The 17545-nt window shown below is 38.3% G+C and overlaps 1 protein-coding gene across 9 annotated transcripts in view; it reads right to left on the bottom strand.

The window, feature by feature from the left end:
• The window catches only part of RASGEF1C (RasGEF domain family member 1C), a 145126-nt gene that overhangs the window by 107514 nt on the left and 20067 nt on the right, over positions 1-17545 (bottom strand). The window contains exon 3 of one of the 9 annotated variants that reach the window (XM_057541474.1): positions 16098-16192. The exons of 7 other annotated variants lie outside the window; for them this stretch is intronic. In XM_057541474.1, the coding sequence (XP_057397457.1) occupies positions 16098-16100 (3 nt within the window). In that variant the 5' untranslated portion in view covers positions 16101-16192. Of the gene's footprint in view, positions 1-2794; positions 2816-16097; positions 16193-17545 lie in introns of all 9 variants that reach the window. One more of the 9 variants, XM_057541476.1, reaches the window with a different exon arrangement.

Raw genomic sequence — 17545 nt, 5'->3', positions numbered from 1 at the left:
CACTGCAACAAAAAGAATAAGATACCTAGGAATAAACCTAAGGAGACAAAAGACCTGTATGCAGAAAATTATAAGACACTGATGAAAGAAATTAAAGATGATACAAATAGATGGAGAGATATACCAAGTTCTTGGATTGGAAGAATCAACACTGTGAAAATGACTCTACTACCCAAAGCAATCCACAGATTCAATGCAATCCCTATGAAACTACCACTGGCATTGTTCACAGAGCCAGAACAAAAAATTTCACAATTTGTATGGAAACATAAAAGACCCCGAATAGCCAAAGCAATCTTGAGAAAGAAAAACGGAGCTGGAGGAATCAGGCTCCTGGACTTCAGACTATACTATAAAGCTACAGTAATCAAGACAGTATGGTACTGGCACAAAAACAGAAACATAGATCAATGGAACAGGATAGAAAGTCCAGAGATAAACCCATGCACATATGGTTACCTTATCTTTGATAAAGGAGGCAAGAATATACAATGGAGAAAAGACAGCCTGTTCAATAAGTGGTGCTGGGAAAACTGGACAGCTACATCTATAAGAATGAAATTAGAACACTCCCTAACACCATACACAAAAATAAACTCAAAATGGATTAAAGACCTAAATGTAAGGCCAGACACCATCAAACTCTTAGAGGCAAACATAGGCAGAACACTCTATGACATAAATCACAGCAAGATCCTTTTTGACTCACCTACTAGAGAAATGGAAATAAAAAGAAAAATAAATAAATGGGACCTAATGAAACTTAAAAGCTTTTGCACAGCAAAGGAAACCATAAACAAGACCAAAAGACAACCCTCAGAATGGGAGAAAATATTTGCAAATGAAGCAACTGACAAAGGATTAATCTCCGAAATTTACAAGCAGCTCATGCAGCTCAATATCAAAAAAACAAACAACCCAATCCAGAAGTGGGCAGAAGACCTAAATAGACATTTCTCCAAAGAAGATATACAGATTGCCAACAAACACATGAAAGAATGCTCAACATCATTAATCATCAGAGAAATGCAAATCAAAACTACAATGCGATATCATCTCACAACGGTCAGAATGGCCATCACCAAAAAATCTACAAACAATAAATGCTAGAGAGGGTGTGGAGAAAAGGGAACCCTTTTGCACTGTTGGTGGGAATGTAAATTGATACAGCCATTATGGAGAACAGTAGGGAGGTTCCTTAAAAAACTAAAAATAGAACTACCATAAGAACCAGAAATCCTGCTACTGGGCTTATACCCTGAGAAAACCATAATTCAAAAAGAGTCATATACCACAATGTTCATTGCAGCTCTATTTACAATAGCCAGGACATGGAAGCAACCTAAGTGTCCATCGACAGATGAACGGCTAAAGAAGATGTGGCACATATATACAATGGAATAATACTCAGCCATAAAAAGAAACGAAATTGAGTTATTTGTAGTGAGGTGGATGGACCTAAAGTTTGTCATACAGAGTGAAGTAAGTCAGAAAGAGAAAAACAAATACCGTATGCTAACACATATATACGGAATCTAAAAAAAAAAAAATGATTCTGATGAACCTAGGGGCAGGACAGGAATAAAGATGCAGATGTAGAGAATGGATTTGATGACATGGTGGGGGGAAGGGAAGGGTAAGCTGGGATGAAGTGAGAGAGTAGCACTGACATAAATACACTGCAAAATGTAAAATAGATAGCTAGTGTGAAGCAGCTACATAGCACAGAGGGATCAGCTTGGTGCTTTGTGACCACCTAGAGGGGTGGGATAGGGAGGGTGGGAGGGAGACGCAAGAGGGAGGGTATATGGGGATATATGTATACATATGGCTGATTCACTTTGTTATACAGCAGAAACTAACACAACATTGTAAAGCAATTATACTCCAATAAAGATGTTAAAAAAAAAAGAACAGAACTGTGAGAAGAAAATCGACAACTGTAGCTGAGATTTTAACGCCCCCTACTCAATAATAGAATAAGTAGACAGAAAATCAGGGAGAATATTGAACACTTGAACAACAATACCAAGCAACTTAAACTGATTGCTGTTTATAGAAGAACATACAAGAACAGCGGAATACACATTCATTTCAAATGCACACTCAAGAACAGCAGAATACACATTCATTTCAAATGCACATTCAAGATAGACTATATTCTAGGCTAGTTATAACACAAGTCTTAGTAAATTTAAAAGGACTCAAGGGGCTTCCATGCTGGCGCAGTGGTTGAGAATCTGCCTGCCAATGCAGGGGGCACGGGTTCGAGCCCTGGTCTGGGAGGATCCCACATGCCGCGGAGCAACTAGGCCCGTGAGCCACAATTGCTGAACCTCGCGTCTGGAGCCTGTGCTCCACAACAGGAGAGGCTGCGATAATGAGAGGCCCGCGCACCGTGATGAAGAGTGGCCCCCACATGCCGCAACTAGAGAAAGCCCTCACGCGGAAACGAAGACCCAACACAGCCATAAATAAATAAATAAATAAAATTAAAAAAAAAAAAGGACTCAAGTCACAGAAAGTATGTTCTTTGACCACAAAGGAATTGAATTAGATATAATTAACAAAGGTATCTGGAAAATCCCCAATTATTTGGAAGCTAAATAATACACTTCTAAATAAGTTATGGGTGAAAGAAAAAATAATAAAGGAATTAAAACATATTCTGACTTGAATATAATGAAAACAACATATCAAAATATGTGGGGTGCAGCTAAAGTGGTACTTAGAACAAATTTTATAGCAGTAAATGCCTATATTGGGAAAAAGTAGATCTCAAATCTATACTCACATTGATGATCTCAGCTTCTACCTTAAGAAAAAAGAACAGCAAATGAAACCCACAGTAAGCAGAAGAAAGGAAATGATACTATTCAGAGCAGAAAATAAATGAGGTACACAACAGAAAAACAATACAGCAAAACAATGAACCAAAAACCTTGTTCTCTGAGAAGATAAAAAAATTTAATAAACTTCTAGTCAGACTAATCAGGAAAAAAGAGAGAATATACAAATTACCAATATCACAAATGAGAGAGGTGACATTAATACAAGTTCTAAAGATATCAAAAGGATAATAAGGAAATATCATGGACAACTTTATGCCAATCAATTGACAATTGACAATAGATAACATGGAAAATTTTCTTAATATATACAAACTACCAAATCTCATGAAAATCGAAATAGATAACCCGAATAGCCCAATATCTATCAAAGAAATTGAAACTGTTATTAAAAGCCTTCCCATCAGGAGTAAGACAAGGATGTCTGCTTTCACCATTGGTATTCAATATTGTATTGGAAATGCTAGACACTGCAATGAGGCAAGAGAAAGAAATAAAAGGCATTAAATTAAAAGGAAACAGTAGAACTATCTTTATTCAGAGATGACATGATCCCCTATATACAAAATCCCAAAGAATTCACAAATAAACTACTAGAGCTAATAAACAAAATTTCAGTAAAGGTGCAAAAGTACAAGCTCAAGACACAAAAATCAGTTGTTTTTCTATATATTAGCAATTAACACTCTGAAAAAGAAATTAAGAAAACAATTTATTTTTTACCTTTATTCTTTTATTTTTTATTTTTATTTATTTATTTATTTATTTTGGCTGTGTCAGGTCTTAGTTGCGGCATGTGGGATCTTCGTTGAGGTATGCGGGATGTTTCATTGCGGTGCGCAGGCTCTTCATTGCAGTATGTGGCCTTCTCTCTAGCTGTGGCGTGTGGGTTTTCCCTTCTCTAGTTGTGGTGTGCAGGCTCCAGGGCACGTGGGCTCTGTAGTTGTGGCGCATGGGTTCCAGAGTGCGTGGGCTCTGTAGTTTGCGGCATGTGGGCTCTCACGTTGAGGTATGTGAGCTCAGCAGTTGTGGTATGTGGGCTTAGCTGCCCCGCTGCATGTGGGAACCTAGTTCCCCGACCAGGGATCGAACCCACATCCTCTGCATTGGAAGGCAGATTCTTTACCACTGGACCACCAGGGACATCCCTATTTATTTTCTAAATTAAAAAAATTTTTCTTGGAGTATAGTAGATTTACAACATTGTGTTTGTTTCAGGTGTACAGCAAAGTGATTCAGTTATACATGTACATATACTTTTTAGATTCTTTTCTCATATAGGTTATCACAGAATATTGAGTGGAGTTCCCTGTGCTATACAGTAGGTCCTTGTTGGTTATCTATGTTATATATAGTACTGTGTGTATGTTCACCCTAACTCCTGATTTATCCCTCCCCCCACATTTCCCCTTTAGTATCCATAAGTTTGTTTTCGATATCTGTAACTCTATTTCTGTTTTGTAAACAAGCTCATTTGTATCATTTTTTAAAATTAGATTCCAAATATGAGTGATATCCTATATTTGTCTTTCTTTGTCTGTCTTACTTCACTCAGTGTGATAATCTCTAGGTCCATCCATGTTGCTGCAAATGGCATTATTTTATCCTTTTTTTATGGCTGAGTAATATTCCATTGTATATATGTACCACATCTTCTTTATCCATTCCTGTCAATGGACAGAGGTTGCTTCCATGTCCTGGTTATTGTATAGTGCTGCAATGAACACTGGGGTTCATGTATCTTTTCGAATTATGGTTTTCTCCGATATAGCTCCAGGAGTGGGATTGCTGGATCATATGGTAGCTCTATTTTTAGTTTTTTAAGGAATCTCCCTACTGTTCTTCATAGTGGTTGTACCAATTTACATTCCCACCGACAGTGTAGGAGGGTTCTCTTCTCTCCACACCCTCTGCAGCATTTATTGTTTGCAGATTTTTTTGATGGTTATTCTGACCGGTGTGTGGCGATACCTCATTGCAGTTTTGATTTGCATTTCTCTAATAATAGTGATGTTGAGCATCTTTTCATGTGCTTTTTGGCCATCTGCATGTCTTCTTTGGAGAAATGTCTATTTAGATCTTCTGCCCATTTTTTGATTGGGTTGTTTGTTTTTTTGACATAGAGCTGCATGAGCTGTTTGTATATTTTGGAGATTAATCCCTTGTCGGTTGCTTCATTTGAAAATATTTTATCCCATTCTGAGGGTTGTCTTTTGGTCTTGTTTATGGTTTCCTTTGCTGTGCAAAAGCTTTTAAGTTTAACTAGGTCCCATTTATTTATTTTTGTTTTTATTTCCATTACTCTAGGAGGTGGCTCCAAAAAATCTTGCTCCGATTTATGTCAAAGAGTGTTTTGCCTAAGTTTTCCTCTAAGAGTTTTATAGTATCAGGTCTTATATTTAGGTCTCTAATCCATTTTGATTTTATTTTTGTGTATGGTGTTAGAGAATATTCTAATTTCATTCTTTTACATGTAGCTGTCCAGTGTTCCCAGCACCACTTATTGAAGAGACTGTCTTTTCTCCATTGTATATTCTTGCCTCCTTTGTCATAGATTAATTGACCACAGGTGCGTGGGTTTATCTCTGAACTTTCTATCCTGTTCCATTGACCTATATTTCTGTTTTTGTGCCAGTACCATACTCTTTTGATTACTGTAGATTTGTAGTACAGTCTGAAGTCAAGGAATCTGATTCCTCCAGCTCCGTTTTTCTTTCTCAGAATTGCTTTGGCTATTTGAGGTCTTTTGTGTTTCCATATAGATTTAAATTTTTTTTGTTCTAGTTCTGTGAAAAATGCCACTGGTAATTTGATAGGGGTTGCATTGAATCTGTAGATTGCCTTGGGTATTATAGTCATTTTGACCATATTGATTCTTCCAATCCAAGAACATGGTGTATCTTTCCATTTGTTTGTGTTGTCTTCTATTTCTTTCATCAACGTCTTATAGTTTTCAGAGTACTGGCCTTTGTCTCCTTAGGTAGGTTTATTCCTAGGTATTTTATTCTTTTTGATGTGATGGTAAGGGAATACAATTTATAATAGCCTCCAAAAGAAGAAAATATCTGAGAATAAATTTAACCAAGAAGGTGAAATACTTGTACACTGCAAACTATAAAATATTGTTGAAAAGAAATGAAAGAAAACCTAAATAAAAGGAATGATATTTCATGTTCATAGATTAGAAGATTTAATATCATAAAAGTGGCAATACTACTCAAAATGATCTATATATTTAATGCAATCCCAACCAAAATTCCAATGGCCATTTTTGCAGATATCAAAAACCCATCTTAAAATTCATATGGAATTGCGAAAACAAAGCTGGAGAACTCACACTTCCCGATTTCAAAACTTACTATAAGCTACAGTAATCAAAACAGTGCAGTACTGGCATAAGGACAGACATACAGATCAATGAAACAGAATCAAGGGTCCAGAAATAAACCCATACATGTATGGCCCGTTGATTTTTGAAAAGGGTGTTGAGATCATTCAATAGGGAAAAACAGTCTCTTCAACAAATGGTGCTGGACTAACTGGATATCCAAATGCAAAAGAAGTTGGACCCTTACCTTGCACCATATACAAAAATTAACTCAAAATGGATCAGAGACCTGTATATAAAAGCTAAAAGTAAGCAACTCTTAGGAGAAAACATAAGGGGAAAGTTTCATGACATTAGGTTTGGCAGTGGAATTGTAAATATGACACCAAAAGTATGAGCAACAAAAGAACAAATGGATAAAACAAAATTAAAAACTTGAGTGCAGCAAATGGCATTATAAAGAATATGAGGGCTTCCCTGGTGGTACAGTGGTTAAGAATCCGCTTGCCAGTGCAGGGGACATGGGTCCGATCCCTGTTCTGGGAAGATCCCACATGCCGCGGAGCAACTAAGCCCATGTGCCACAACTACTGAGCCTGTGCTCTAGAGCCCGCGAGCCACAACTACTGAAGCCCATGTGCCTAGAGCCTGTGGTCCACAACAAGAGAAGCCACTGCGATGAGAAGCCCACACACTGCAACAAAGAGTAGCCCTTGCTTGCCGCAACTAGAGAAAGTCTGCGCACAGCAACAAAGGCCCAATGCAGACAAAAAACTAATAATAATAAAATAAAGAATACTAAAAAGACAAATTACAGAATGGTAGAAAATACTTGCAAATCATATGTCTGATATAGGTCTAGTATCCTGAATATATAAAGAACTCCTACAATTCAACAACAAAAAGACAAACAACCCAATTTAAAAAATAAACAGGCAAATGACTTGAACAGACATTTCCCCAAGGAAGATCTGCAAATGGCCAAAAAGCAAATGAAAAGGTGGTTAACATCATTAGTCATTAGGGAAATACAAATCAAAACCACAGTGAGATACCACTTCACATCCACAAGGATGGCCATAATCAACAAAATGGAAAGTAATGAGTGTTGGTGAGGATATGAAGAAACTGGAACCCTTGTTTATTGCTAGTGGGGATGTAAAATGGCCAGCTACTATGGAAAACAGTTTGGTGCTTCCTCAGTAAGTTAATCATAGACCCAGAAGTTCTACTCCTAGTTATATACCTAAAAGAAGTGAAAACAGGTACTCAAACAAATACTTGTACATGAATGATCATAGCAGAACTATTCACAATAGCCAAAAGGTGGAAACATCCTAAAAGTCCATCAACAGATGAATGGATAAATAATTGTGGTATATACATACAATGGAATATTATTCACCCATAAAAAGCAATGAAGTACTGATATATGCTACAACATGGATGAACCTCAAAAACGTTAAGTGAAAGGAGCCAGACACGAAAGGTCACATACTGTATGATTCCATTTATGTGAAATATCCAGAATAGGTACATCTGTAGAGCTAGAAACAGATTAGTGGCTGCTAGGGGCTGGGGGAGGGCAGAGTTGGGAGCAACTGCTTAAGGGGCATGGGGTTTTATTTTGCAGTAATAAAAATGTTTTGGAACTAGATGAGGTTGTGGTTACACAACCTTTGTAATTTACCATATTAACAGACTAAAAAAGAAAAACCATATGATCATCTCAAGGATGCCAAAATGTATTGGACAAAGTTCAAAATCCATTCCTGATAAAAAACTCTCAGCGATCTAGGAATAGAAAGGAAGTTTCCCAACTTGATAAAGGGCATCTGTGAGAAACCTACAGCTCATATCATACCAAATAGTGAAAAACTGAATGTGTTCCCCCTAAGATCAGGAAAAGGCAAAGATGTCCACTCTTATTACTGCTATTCAACACCGTACTGGAGGTTTCACTAGTGCAATGAGGTAAGAAAAAGAAATAAAAGGCACCCAGATTGAAAAGGAAGAAATAAAACTATTTTTATTTGTAAATGATGCAATCATCTATATTGAAATTCCTTTAAAAGCACTGTAACTAATAAATGAGTTTGGCAAGGATGCTGTGTACAAGATCGATATACAAATATCAACTGCATTTCTATTTACCAGCAACAAGACATTGAAAATTGAAATTTAAAAATATGATTTACAATAGATAAAAAAGTACTGAAGGGTAAAGTTGAGAAAAGATGTGCAAGAGTACCTGGAAAAGTATAAAACATTTCTGAGAGAAATTAAGGATCTAAATAAATGTTTGTTCATAGATCAGAAAATTCAATATTCTTGTCAATTCTCCCAAATTGATCTATAGATGGTAGAAATTGGCAAGCTGATTCTCAAATTTATTTCAAAATGCAAGGGAATGAGAACATCTAAAACTACTTTGGAAAAGTAGAACAAAGTTGGAGTACTTACACTTCCTGTCTTCAAGACTTATTTTAAATCTATAGTAATCAAGAGTGTGGGGTGATGAAATCAAGATAGACCAAGTGATCACTGGAATACAATAGAGAGGCCAGAAACAGACCCACAAGTTTATGGTTAATTGATTTTTTAAGAAAATGCAAATGCAATTCAGTTAAGAAAGATGGTCACTTCAATAAATGGTGTTGGAACAATTGGTTATCTGATGCAAAAAAACGGATATGATACATTCTTCCCATCATAAGCAAAAATTAACTCAAAATGGACCACAGATTAAGAGTAAGACCTATAACTATAAAGTTTCTAGAAGAAAATATGGGAGAAAAATCTTTGTAACCTTGGGTTAGGTAAAAATTCCTTAAGCACCAAAACATAATTGAAAAGAAAAAATGGATAAAGTGGACTTCGTCAAAATTAAAAACTCTGTTCCTCAAAAGACACTGTGAAAATAAACGACAGTCACATACTAAGGGGAAAATTTATAAATCACTTACTGATAAAGAACTTGTATCCAGGGCTTCCCTGGTGGCGCAGTGGTTAAGAATCCTCCTGCCAATGCAAGGAACACGGGTTCGAGCCCTGGTCCAGGAAGATCCCACATGCCACAGAGCAACTAAGCCTGTGCACCACAACTACTGAAGCCCACAGGCCTAGAGCCCATGCTCTGCAACAAAGAGTAGCCCCCGCTTGCTGCAACTAGAGAAAGCCTGCGCGCAGCAATGAAGACCCAACGCAGCCAAAAATAAAAATAAATAATAAAATTTATTAAAAAAAAAAAGAACTTGTATCCAGAATATGTAAGGAACTCTCAAAAAGTAATAAGAAAACAAACCTGATTTTTAAATATGCAAAATATCTGAACAGACATTTCATCAAAGAAGATACACAGATGGCAAATAGGCATAAGGAAAGATGTCCAAATAATTAGCCATTAGGTGAATGAAAATTGAAACCACAATGAGATCCCTCTCTACAACTATTAGAACAGATAAAATGAAAAAGACTGACAATACCAAGTGTAGCAAGGATGTCGAGCAAGTGGAACTTCCATACATTGTTATAGGGTTCAACCATTTTGGAAAAGAATTTGGCAGTTTCTTTAAAAGTTAAACATGAACTTGCCATATTACCTAGCCATTCCACTCCCAAGTATTTATCTAAGAAAAATGAAAGCAGGTATCCATACAAAGATTTGCATGTAAGTGTTCATAGCAGCTTTATTTATCATAGTCCCAAAGCATAAAGAACCCATATGTCCATCAGCAGATGCAATGGATACATGTATTTGATATTTATTACTTTGTAACAAATACCATAAACTTAGAATACAATTACTGAAAACTTAAACAAATTAATTATCTCTCAGTTTCTTTGGGTCATGATCCTGGAACATTTTGGTTGGGTCCTCCACTCAAGGACTCACCAGGTTGAAATCAGGGTACCAGCAGGGCTGCCATCTCATCTAGGCCTTATGGTTCCTCTTCCTACTTCACTGCTGGCTGGCAGAATTCAATCCCTTGCAGTTGCAGGACTGAGGCCCTCAGCTCTAAGAGGCCACCCACCTTCTGTACAACATGGCAGTTTGCACCTTCATGGCCAAAAGGAGAGGCTTTAAACCCGTCTGACTTCCAGAAGAACCCAATTAGGTCAGGCCCACCCAGAATAATCTCCTTTTTTGTTAACTCAAAGTCAACTAGCCAGTGACCTTAATTACATCTGCAAAATCCCTTCTGGCATATAATGTAACCTAATAGCCTAAAATCTCATATTCACAAGTCCCTCTCACAGTCGAGGGGAGGGGATTATCCAGCACATGTACCCCAAGGAGTGGGAATCCTGGGGGCCATCTTAGAATGCTGTCTACCACATAAACAAGTTGTGGTACATCCAACCAACAGGAATCCTGCTCAGCAATGAAAGGGAAGAAACTGTTGATACACACAACAACATGGATATACTTTAAAATAATTTTGCTGAGTGAAAGTAGCTAGATGGATATTTTGATTGTGGTGATGGATTCATGAGTGTTTACATGTTTACATGTGTCATGCGGGTCTACTGTATGTCAGTTATACACATGTTTAAAAAAGAAGTTTATAAAATGTGATATTTGATAGTTGTTAGAAAACATTTAAGTATGTTTTCCAACGTTTCAACTAATTTTTATGAAATTGAAATACAGATTAGTTTTTTACGATGACACAATATTCAAACTGAGATGTGCTATGAGCACAAATGCACATCTGATTTGAAAGACCATATGAAAAAGGAACGTAAAATATATCATTGCTAACTTTTATATTGATTACATGTTGGAATGATAATACTTTGGATATGTTTGGGTAAATAAAGTGTGTTACTAATCTTAATTTCACCTTTTTTAATGTGGCTACAAGAAAATTTCAAATTACCCATAGGGCTCCATGATATTTCTACTGGACAGTGCTGCTCTAGATCAAACTGCTTGGTTAGGGAAGTATGGGGGATAGACAAACAAGTTCACTGACATCAGAAGGAGACCAAATTCAGAACATGGGACACTCTACAGGACAAATGTCCCCTTTTCTCTAAGAAATCAATGGAATGAAGACCAAAAAACCCCCCAAAAAACCAAAAGGTGGGGGGGGGGAGGACTATTTATAGAATAAAAGAGACTTAAGAGTTATAAAAATCAAGTCCAATGTGTGAAACTTGCTAGGATCCTGATTTGAACAAACCAACTATAAAAAAATATTTCTGAATTAATTGGGGCATCTGATTATAGACTGGCTATTAGACAATAATCAGAAATTATTATTAATTTCATTAGGTGTGTCAATGGCATGATGCTAATAAATAAAATCCCTATCAGTTCCTTGATGCATATCATAGTTATGACAGGGGAAATGATAGGGTGTCTTGGATTTGCTTTAAACACCTAACAGGACAGAAGTACAAATAAAGGAAGATGGGCTGTGAGCTAATAGTGTGGGAGCCAGGAGATGAATGCATGCGGTTCATGTTTATCCTATTCTTTACATGTTTAAGTTTTTGAGAATTTCCATAAGAAAAAAAAATTTTTACTACAAAGCTACAGTAATCAAAACAGTATGGTACTGGCACAAAAACAGAAATATAGGTCAATGGAACAGAATAGAAAGTCCAGAGATAAACCCACACACCTATGGTCACCTAATCTATGACAAAGGAGGCAAGAATATACAATGGAGAAAAGACAGTCTCTTCAATAAGTGGTGCTGGGAAGACTAGACAGCTACCTGTAAAAGAATGAAATTAGAACACTCCCTAACACCATACACAATAATAAACTCCAAATGGATTAAACATCTAAATATAAGGCTGGATACTATAAAACTCTTAGAATAAAATATAGGCAGAACACTCTTTGACATAAATCGCAGCAAGATCTTTTTGGAGCCACCTCCTAGAGTAATGGAAATAAAAACAAAAATAAATAAATGGGACCTAGTTAAACTTAAAAGCTTTTGCACAGCAAAGGAAACCATAAACAAAACGAAAAAGCAACCCACAGAATGCGATAAAATATTTTCAAATGAAGCAACCGACAGGGGATTAATCTCCAAAATATACAACAGCTCATGCAGCTCTATGTCAAAAAAACAAACAACCCAATCAAAAAATGGGCAGAAGATCTAAATAGACATTTCTCCAAAGAAGACATACAGATGGCCAAAAAAGCGCATGAAAAGATGCTCAACATCACTAATTATTAGAGAAATGCAAATCAAAACTACACTGAGGTCACCTCACACTGGTCAGAATGACCATCATCAAAAAAATGTGCAAACAACAAACGCTGGAGAGGGTGTGGAGAAAAGGAACCCTCCTACACTGTTGGTGGAAATGTAAATTGGTGCAGCCACTCTGGAGAATAGTATGGAGGTTCCTTAAAAAACTAAAAATAGAGCTACCATATGACCCAGCAATCCAAGTCCTGGGCAAATATCCAGAGAAAAGCATAATTTGAAAAGATACATGAACCCCAATGTTCATTGCAGCACTATACAATAGCCAGGACATGGAAGCAACCTAAATGTCCATCGACAGAGCAATGGATAAAGAAGATGTGGTATATATATACAATGGAATATTACTCAGCTGTAAAAAAGAATGAAATAATGCCATTTGCAGCAACATGGATGGACCTAGAGATTATCATACTGACTGAAGTAGGTCAGACAGAGAAAGACAAATATCATATGATATCGCTTATATGTGGAATCTAAAAAAAGGGTACAAATGAACTTATTTACAAAACAAAAATAGAGTTACAGATGTAGAAAACAGACTTATGGTTACTAGGGGGTAAGGGGGGGGGAGGGATAAATTCGGAGACTGGAACTGACATATACTCACTACTATGTATAAAATAGATAACTAATAATGACCTACTGTATAGCACAGGGAACTCTACTCAATACTCTAATGGCCTACATGGGAAAAGAGTGGACGCATGTATATGTATAACTGATTCATTTTGCTGAACACCTGAAAGTAACACAACATTGTAAATCAACTATACTCCAATAAAAATTAAAAAAAAAAAAGGAAAGTCTGTGACTTTCCCCCTGAAAGTTGCAGGGGGCCTGGATGCCATGTGACCTTGGGCTGCCCTCCCTGTCTGAGCCAGGGGTGAAAATGGCCATAGGAAGGAATGAGGGCATTCCTCATTAAGGTGAGTGGCCACTGACCATATTTGTTATATGCAATGTGCATCTGTTAATGACTCTGCTCATGAAATTGGTTATGTATGGTGCAATAACCTAACTTCTTCCTTCTTCTTACATGCTATTTGCAAATTATAAGTACATTTTCCCTGGCAAACATTTCAGAATTGCAACATGCAGACACTTAAAGTCCTTTTCTTCATCCAAAGTGCTAAAAGAATTTGGCTGCATTTATGCAGAAACATCTGTTCTCAAAGCATAGGCCACTGGGGGCCTGCAATTGACATCAGGGGAGCAGCTGTCACACACACTGTCGTCTCAGCCTCCTTAACCCTTTCGACAATCCCCCTTGCACACGTTCACACAAACCACCAAGTGTGCAATGTTTTATTCTTAAGGGGTTTGTCAGAGCAGCCGGTTGTCAGAACTCCTGAGCTGGGGAGCCTTCCCACATGACTGATGGATACTGCCACTAAACGTGAAGGAACTGGAGAGTTCAACCATCCTCATGGAAATATGTCACAAGTGGATCGCACCTCCTGACCAGGGCTCCGGATCATGGATAACCTTCTCTGAGGATCAGAGCCAGGCACATACCCAAATCCGCCTGCCCAGGTGGTGTCTAGGTGTGTGAGTGTGCAGGGTGACCTGCTCTGCCCCTCGGAGCCTGGGGTCCTCCCTCTTGGCTCCTCTGCCTTGCTCTCTAGTGTTTTGGGCCTGCTGAGGATTGGCAGGGAAACTGGGCAGTGGCTGGTTCAGAAGGCCCAGAGAGCCCTCCTGAGCTGTGCTTCCAGCCTTGTGCAGGATGGCAGTGACAGAGTGGGCCAGTGCCTGTCCTCAAGCTGCTCACAGCCAAGATATAGAGAGCAGGCACTGAGCTGCCAGGGTCTCTCGTGCCAGGGGCCTGGACCCTGGCTCCTTCTTCCTTGCTTACCTGACCACCACATTTTGCCTAACTGCTGTTTGACCTTCCAGAGCAGCTGAGGTAGAGCCTCCTCCTGGAAGCCTCTCTTGAGTTGACCCTGACTATGGCCCTCTCTCACCCACGCATGAGGTAGGGGACACTGCTGCCCCGCACCAGGGCCTGCTGCAGAGCAGTACCCCGGTGATCTGGTGGTTTGATTAACTTAGTGGTCTCCAAAGTAGGAAGTGTGTCCCCAGAGTAAAGACCAACATGAGGAACTTGGGAAGAAAATGTGAGAACTCCTTTCAACATTTTAGCATTCACTTAAAGTGATTTTGTTATGAAATGTTTGTTACATAAAAAGATTATCTGTAACATATAAGTTATGAAGCATGATAACAAATTAGATGCCTGGAGGCTCTCCACCCAGTTGGGCGGTGGAATGTTGTCAACCCTTCCTGTGCTATCCTCCCAACCCACCCTACTTTCATCATTCCCACTATCTGGAATCTTTTTTTAACAACTCATACAACTTAACAGCAAAAAACAATGTTTTTTTTTAAACAAACAATTTGATTTAAAAATGGGCAGAATATCTGAATAGATATTCTTCTAAAGAAGACATACAGATGGTCAATAGTTATATGAAAAGATGTTCAACATCGCTAATCGTCAGGGAAATGCAAATCAAATTCACAATGAGATATCACCTCACAATTGTTAGGGTGGCAAGTGTTGGGGAGGAGGTGGAGAAAAGGGAACCCTTGTGCACTATTGGTGGGAATGTAAATTGGTGCAGCCACTTTAAAAAACAGCATGGATGTTCCTAAAAAAATTAAAAATAGAACTACCATATGATCCAGAAATTCCACTTCTGGGTATTCACCCGAAGGAAACAAAAACACTGACTTAAAAAGATATCTGCCCCCTCCTGTTCATTGCAGAATTATTCACAATAGCCAAGACATGGAAACAACCTAAGCGTCCATCAATGGATTAATGGATAAAGAAAATGTGGTATATTTATATATATACAATGGAATATTATGCAGACATAAAAAAGAATAAAATCCTACCATTTGTGACAACATGGATGGACCCTGAGGGCATTATGTTAAGTGAAATAAGTCAGACAGAGACAGACAAATACTGTATGATCTCACTTATATGTGGAATCTAAAACAAAACAAAACAGAACAAAAAAGTTGAGCTCATAGATACAGAGAACAGATTGGTGGTTGCCAAGGTGGGGGTGGGGGTGAGTGAAATGGGTGAAGGGGGTCAAAGGGACAAACTTCCAGTTATAAAATAAATAAGTCCTGGGCATGTAATGTACATGCCGACTATAGTTAACAATACTGTATTGTATATTTGCAAGTTGCTAAGAGTATATATCTTACAAGAAAAAAATTTATCCCAGAAATACGTATCCCTAAACAATATACTGTACCATTTAATTGCTTTTAAGTTTTATAAAAAAATGGTGTGTGGACTTCCCTGGTGGTGCAGTGGTTAAGAATCCGCCTGCCAATGCAGGGGGACACGGGTTCGAGCCCTGGTCCGGGAAGATCCCACATGCCACGGAGCAACTAAGCCCGTGCGCCACAACTACTGGGCCTGCGCTCTAGAGTCATGAGCCACAACTACTGAAGCCCGTGCGCCTAGAGCCCGTGCTCCGCAACAAGAGAAGCCACCACATTGAGAAGCCCGTGCACCACAACAAACAGTAGCCCCCGCTTGCTGCAACTAGAGAAAGCCCGTGCGCAGCAATGAAGACCCAACGCAGCCAAAAAAAAAACCAAAAAAAAAATGGCGTCATTCTGTACAGTACTAGCGACTTGATTTTTTGCACTTACCATGATGGATGAAGATTACCTCCATACAATGTTTCTAAGAGTCTGCTCTCTGACTGTTCATATATGAGTGTTCCATAATTTATTTTTCCATTTTCCTGCCAATGGAACATAGGTTGCTTCCAGTTATTGCTGCGTAGAGCAGGGGTCTGGGAGTACATGCACACACAGTTCTCTTGGGGACACATCAGCAATGGAACTGCTCCTTTGCAGGATATGCTGCAAGTATATATATTCAAACCTCACTGGATAATTCTCAGCTGTTTTGCAAACTGGCGAACCAATTTACACTCCCACACATAGATCAGAAGGGTTTGTTTCTATTGATCCACATTGTCTCCAGCATTTATTACCACACATATTAAATCTGCTTATTGAATGAGTGTGCAATAGTGTTTCTTTCTTAAATATTTGATAGAATTCACTAGGAAAGCCACGTGACATTTTCTTTCTGGGAAAGTTTTAAATTATAAATTCAATTTCTTTAACAGAAATAGAATTGTTCAGATTTTCTACTTCTTCTTGTGTCAATTATGGTTTTATCTTTCAAGGCATTTGTTCCTTTTATCAAATGTATTGGTATAAAGTACTTCATAAAAATCCCTTGTTATCCTTTTAATGTCTGTAGAATATTGATAAATTGTATTTTCGCCTACTTAGTCTTGGAATTTATCAATTTTATTAACCTTTTCAAAAGGTTTTTTTCTCTACTGTTAGTTTTCTATTTTACTTATTTCCATTCTCATGAGAATGTTTATAAACAACCTGACACACCCTGCCTGATAGATAGTAAGCACTCAGAGAGGCACTCCTGGCTGAGCCCAGCTCAGGCATGAAACTGGGCAGCTGCTTAGCATGTGGGTGGTCAAATGGATGGACAGACAGGTGGCTGAGCAGAGAGTAGAGACCTCATAAAGACAGAAAAGAGGGCAGGCCACACTGCTTAAGAATAGCCCAGGCTGTAAACATCTCAGACCATAAACAGCATAGACCAAGTGCCAAGGCCCACACTGGCTGGATTACCCTGCAAAGTCCACTTACATCCCTGAGCCTCTGTTTCCTCAGAGGAAAGGAAAGTAGACGGAAGTTGCTGTGAGGTCACAGGTACACAGCTGCTGGCACTGTGCAGGTGCTTCAACCATCAAAGAGAGAAGTGGCCATTTAATTACTATTATTTAGCCAGACTCATGTACTTTTGAATGTTGCCTGGATTTAAAAACAAAAAATGAACAATTTACTGACCAAATTAACCAAGTACATAATGACTCTGCAGGGGCAATATTTAGCTGATTCCAAGAGGCTGCATTCCTTGCAGTCCTTGGCGAGATCCCTTGCATATAAGGCAGGAATTCACCAATTAGGATGACCCCTGGTGCCAGGACTGAAAGGCCTTTAACTGACAACACTGGAGCCTGTGTTAGCTTTACTCAAAAGTAATAAAACGAAGGTGA

This window comes from Balaenoptera acutorostrata, chromosome 2, assembly GCF_949987535.1.
Source record: "Balaenoptera acutorostrata chromosome 2, mBalAcu1.1, whole genome shotgun sequence".
Classification (NCBI taxonomy): Eukaryota; Metazoa; Chordata; class Mammalia; order Artiodactyla; family Balaenopteridae; genus Balaenoptera; species Balaenoptera acutorostrata.
Note: the sequence above shows the minus strand (reverse complement) of the source record. Positions and strands in the feature narration are given on the sequence as shown.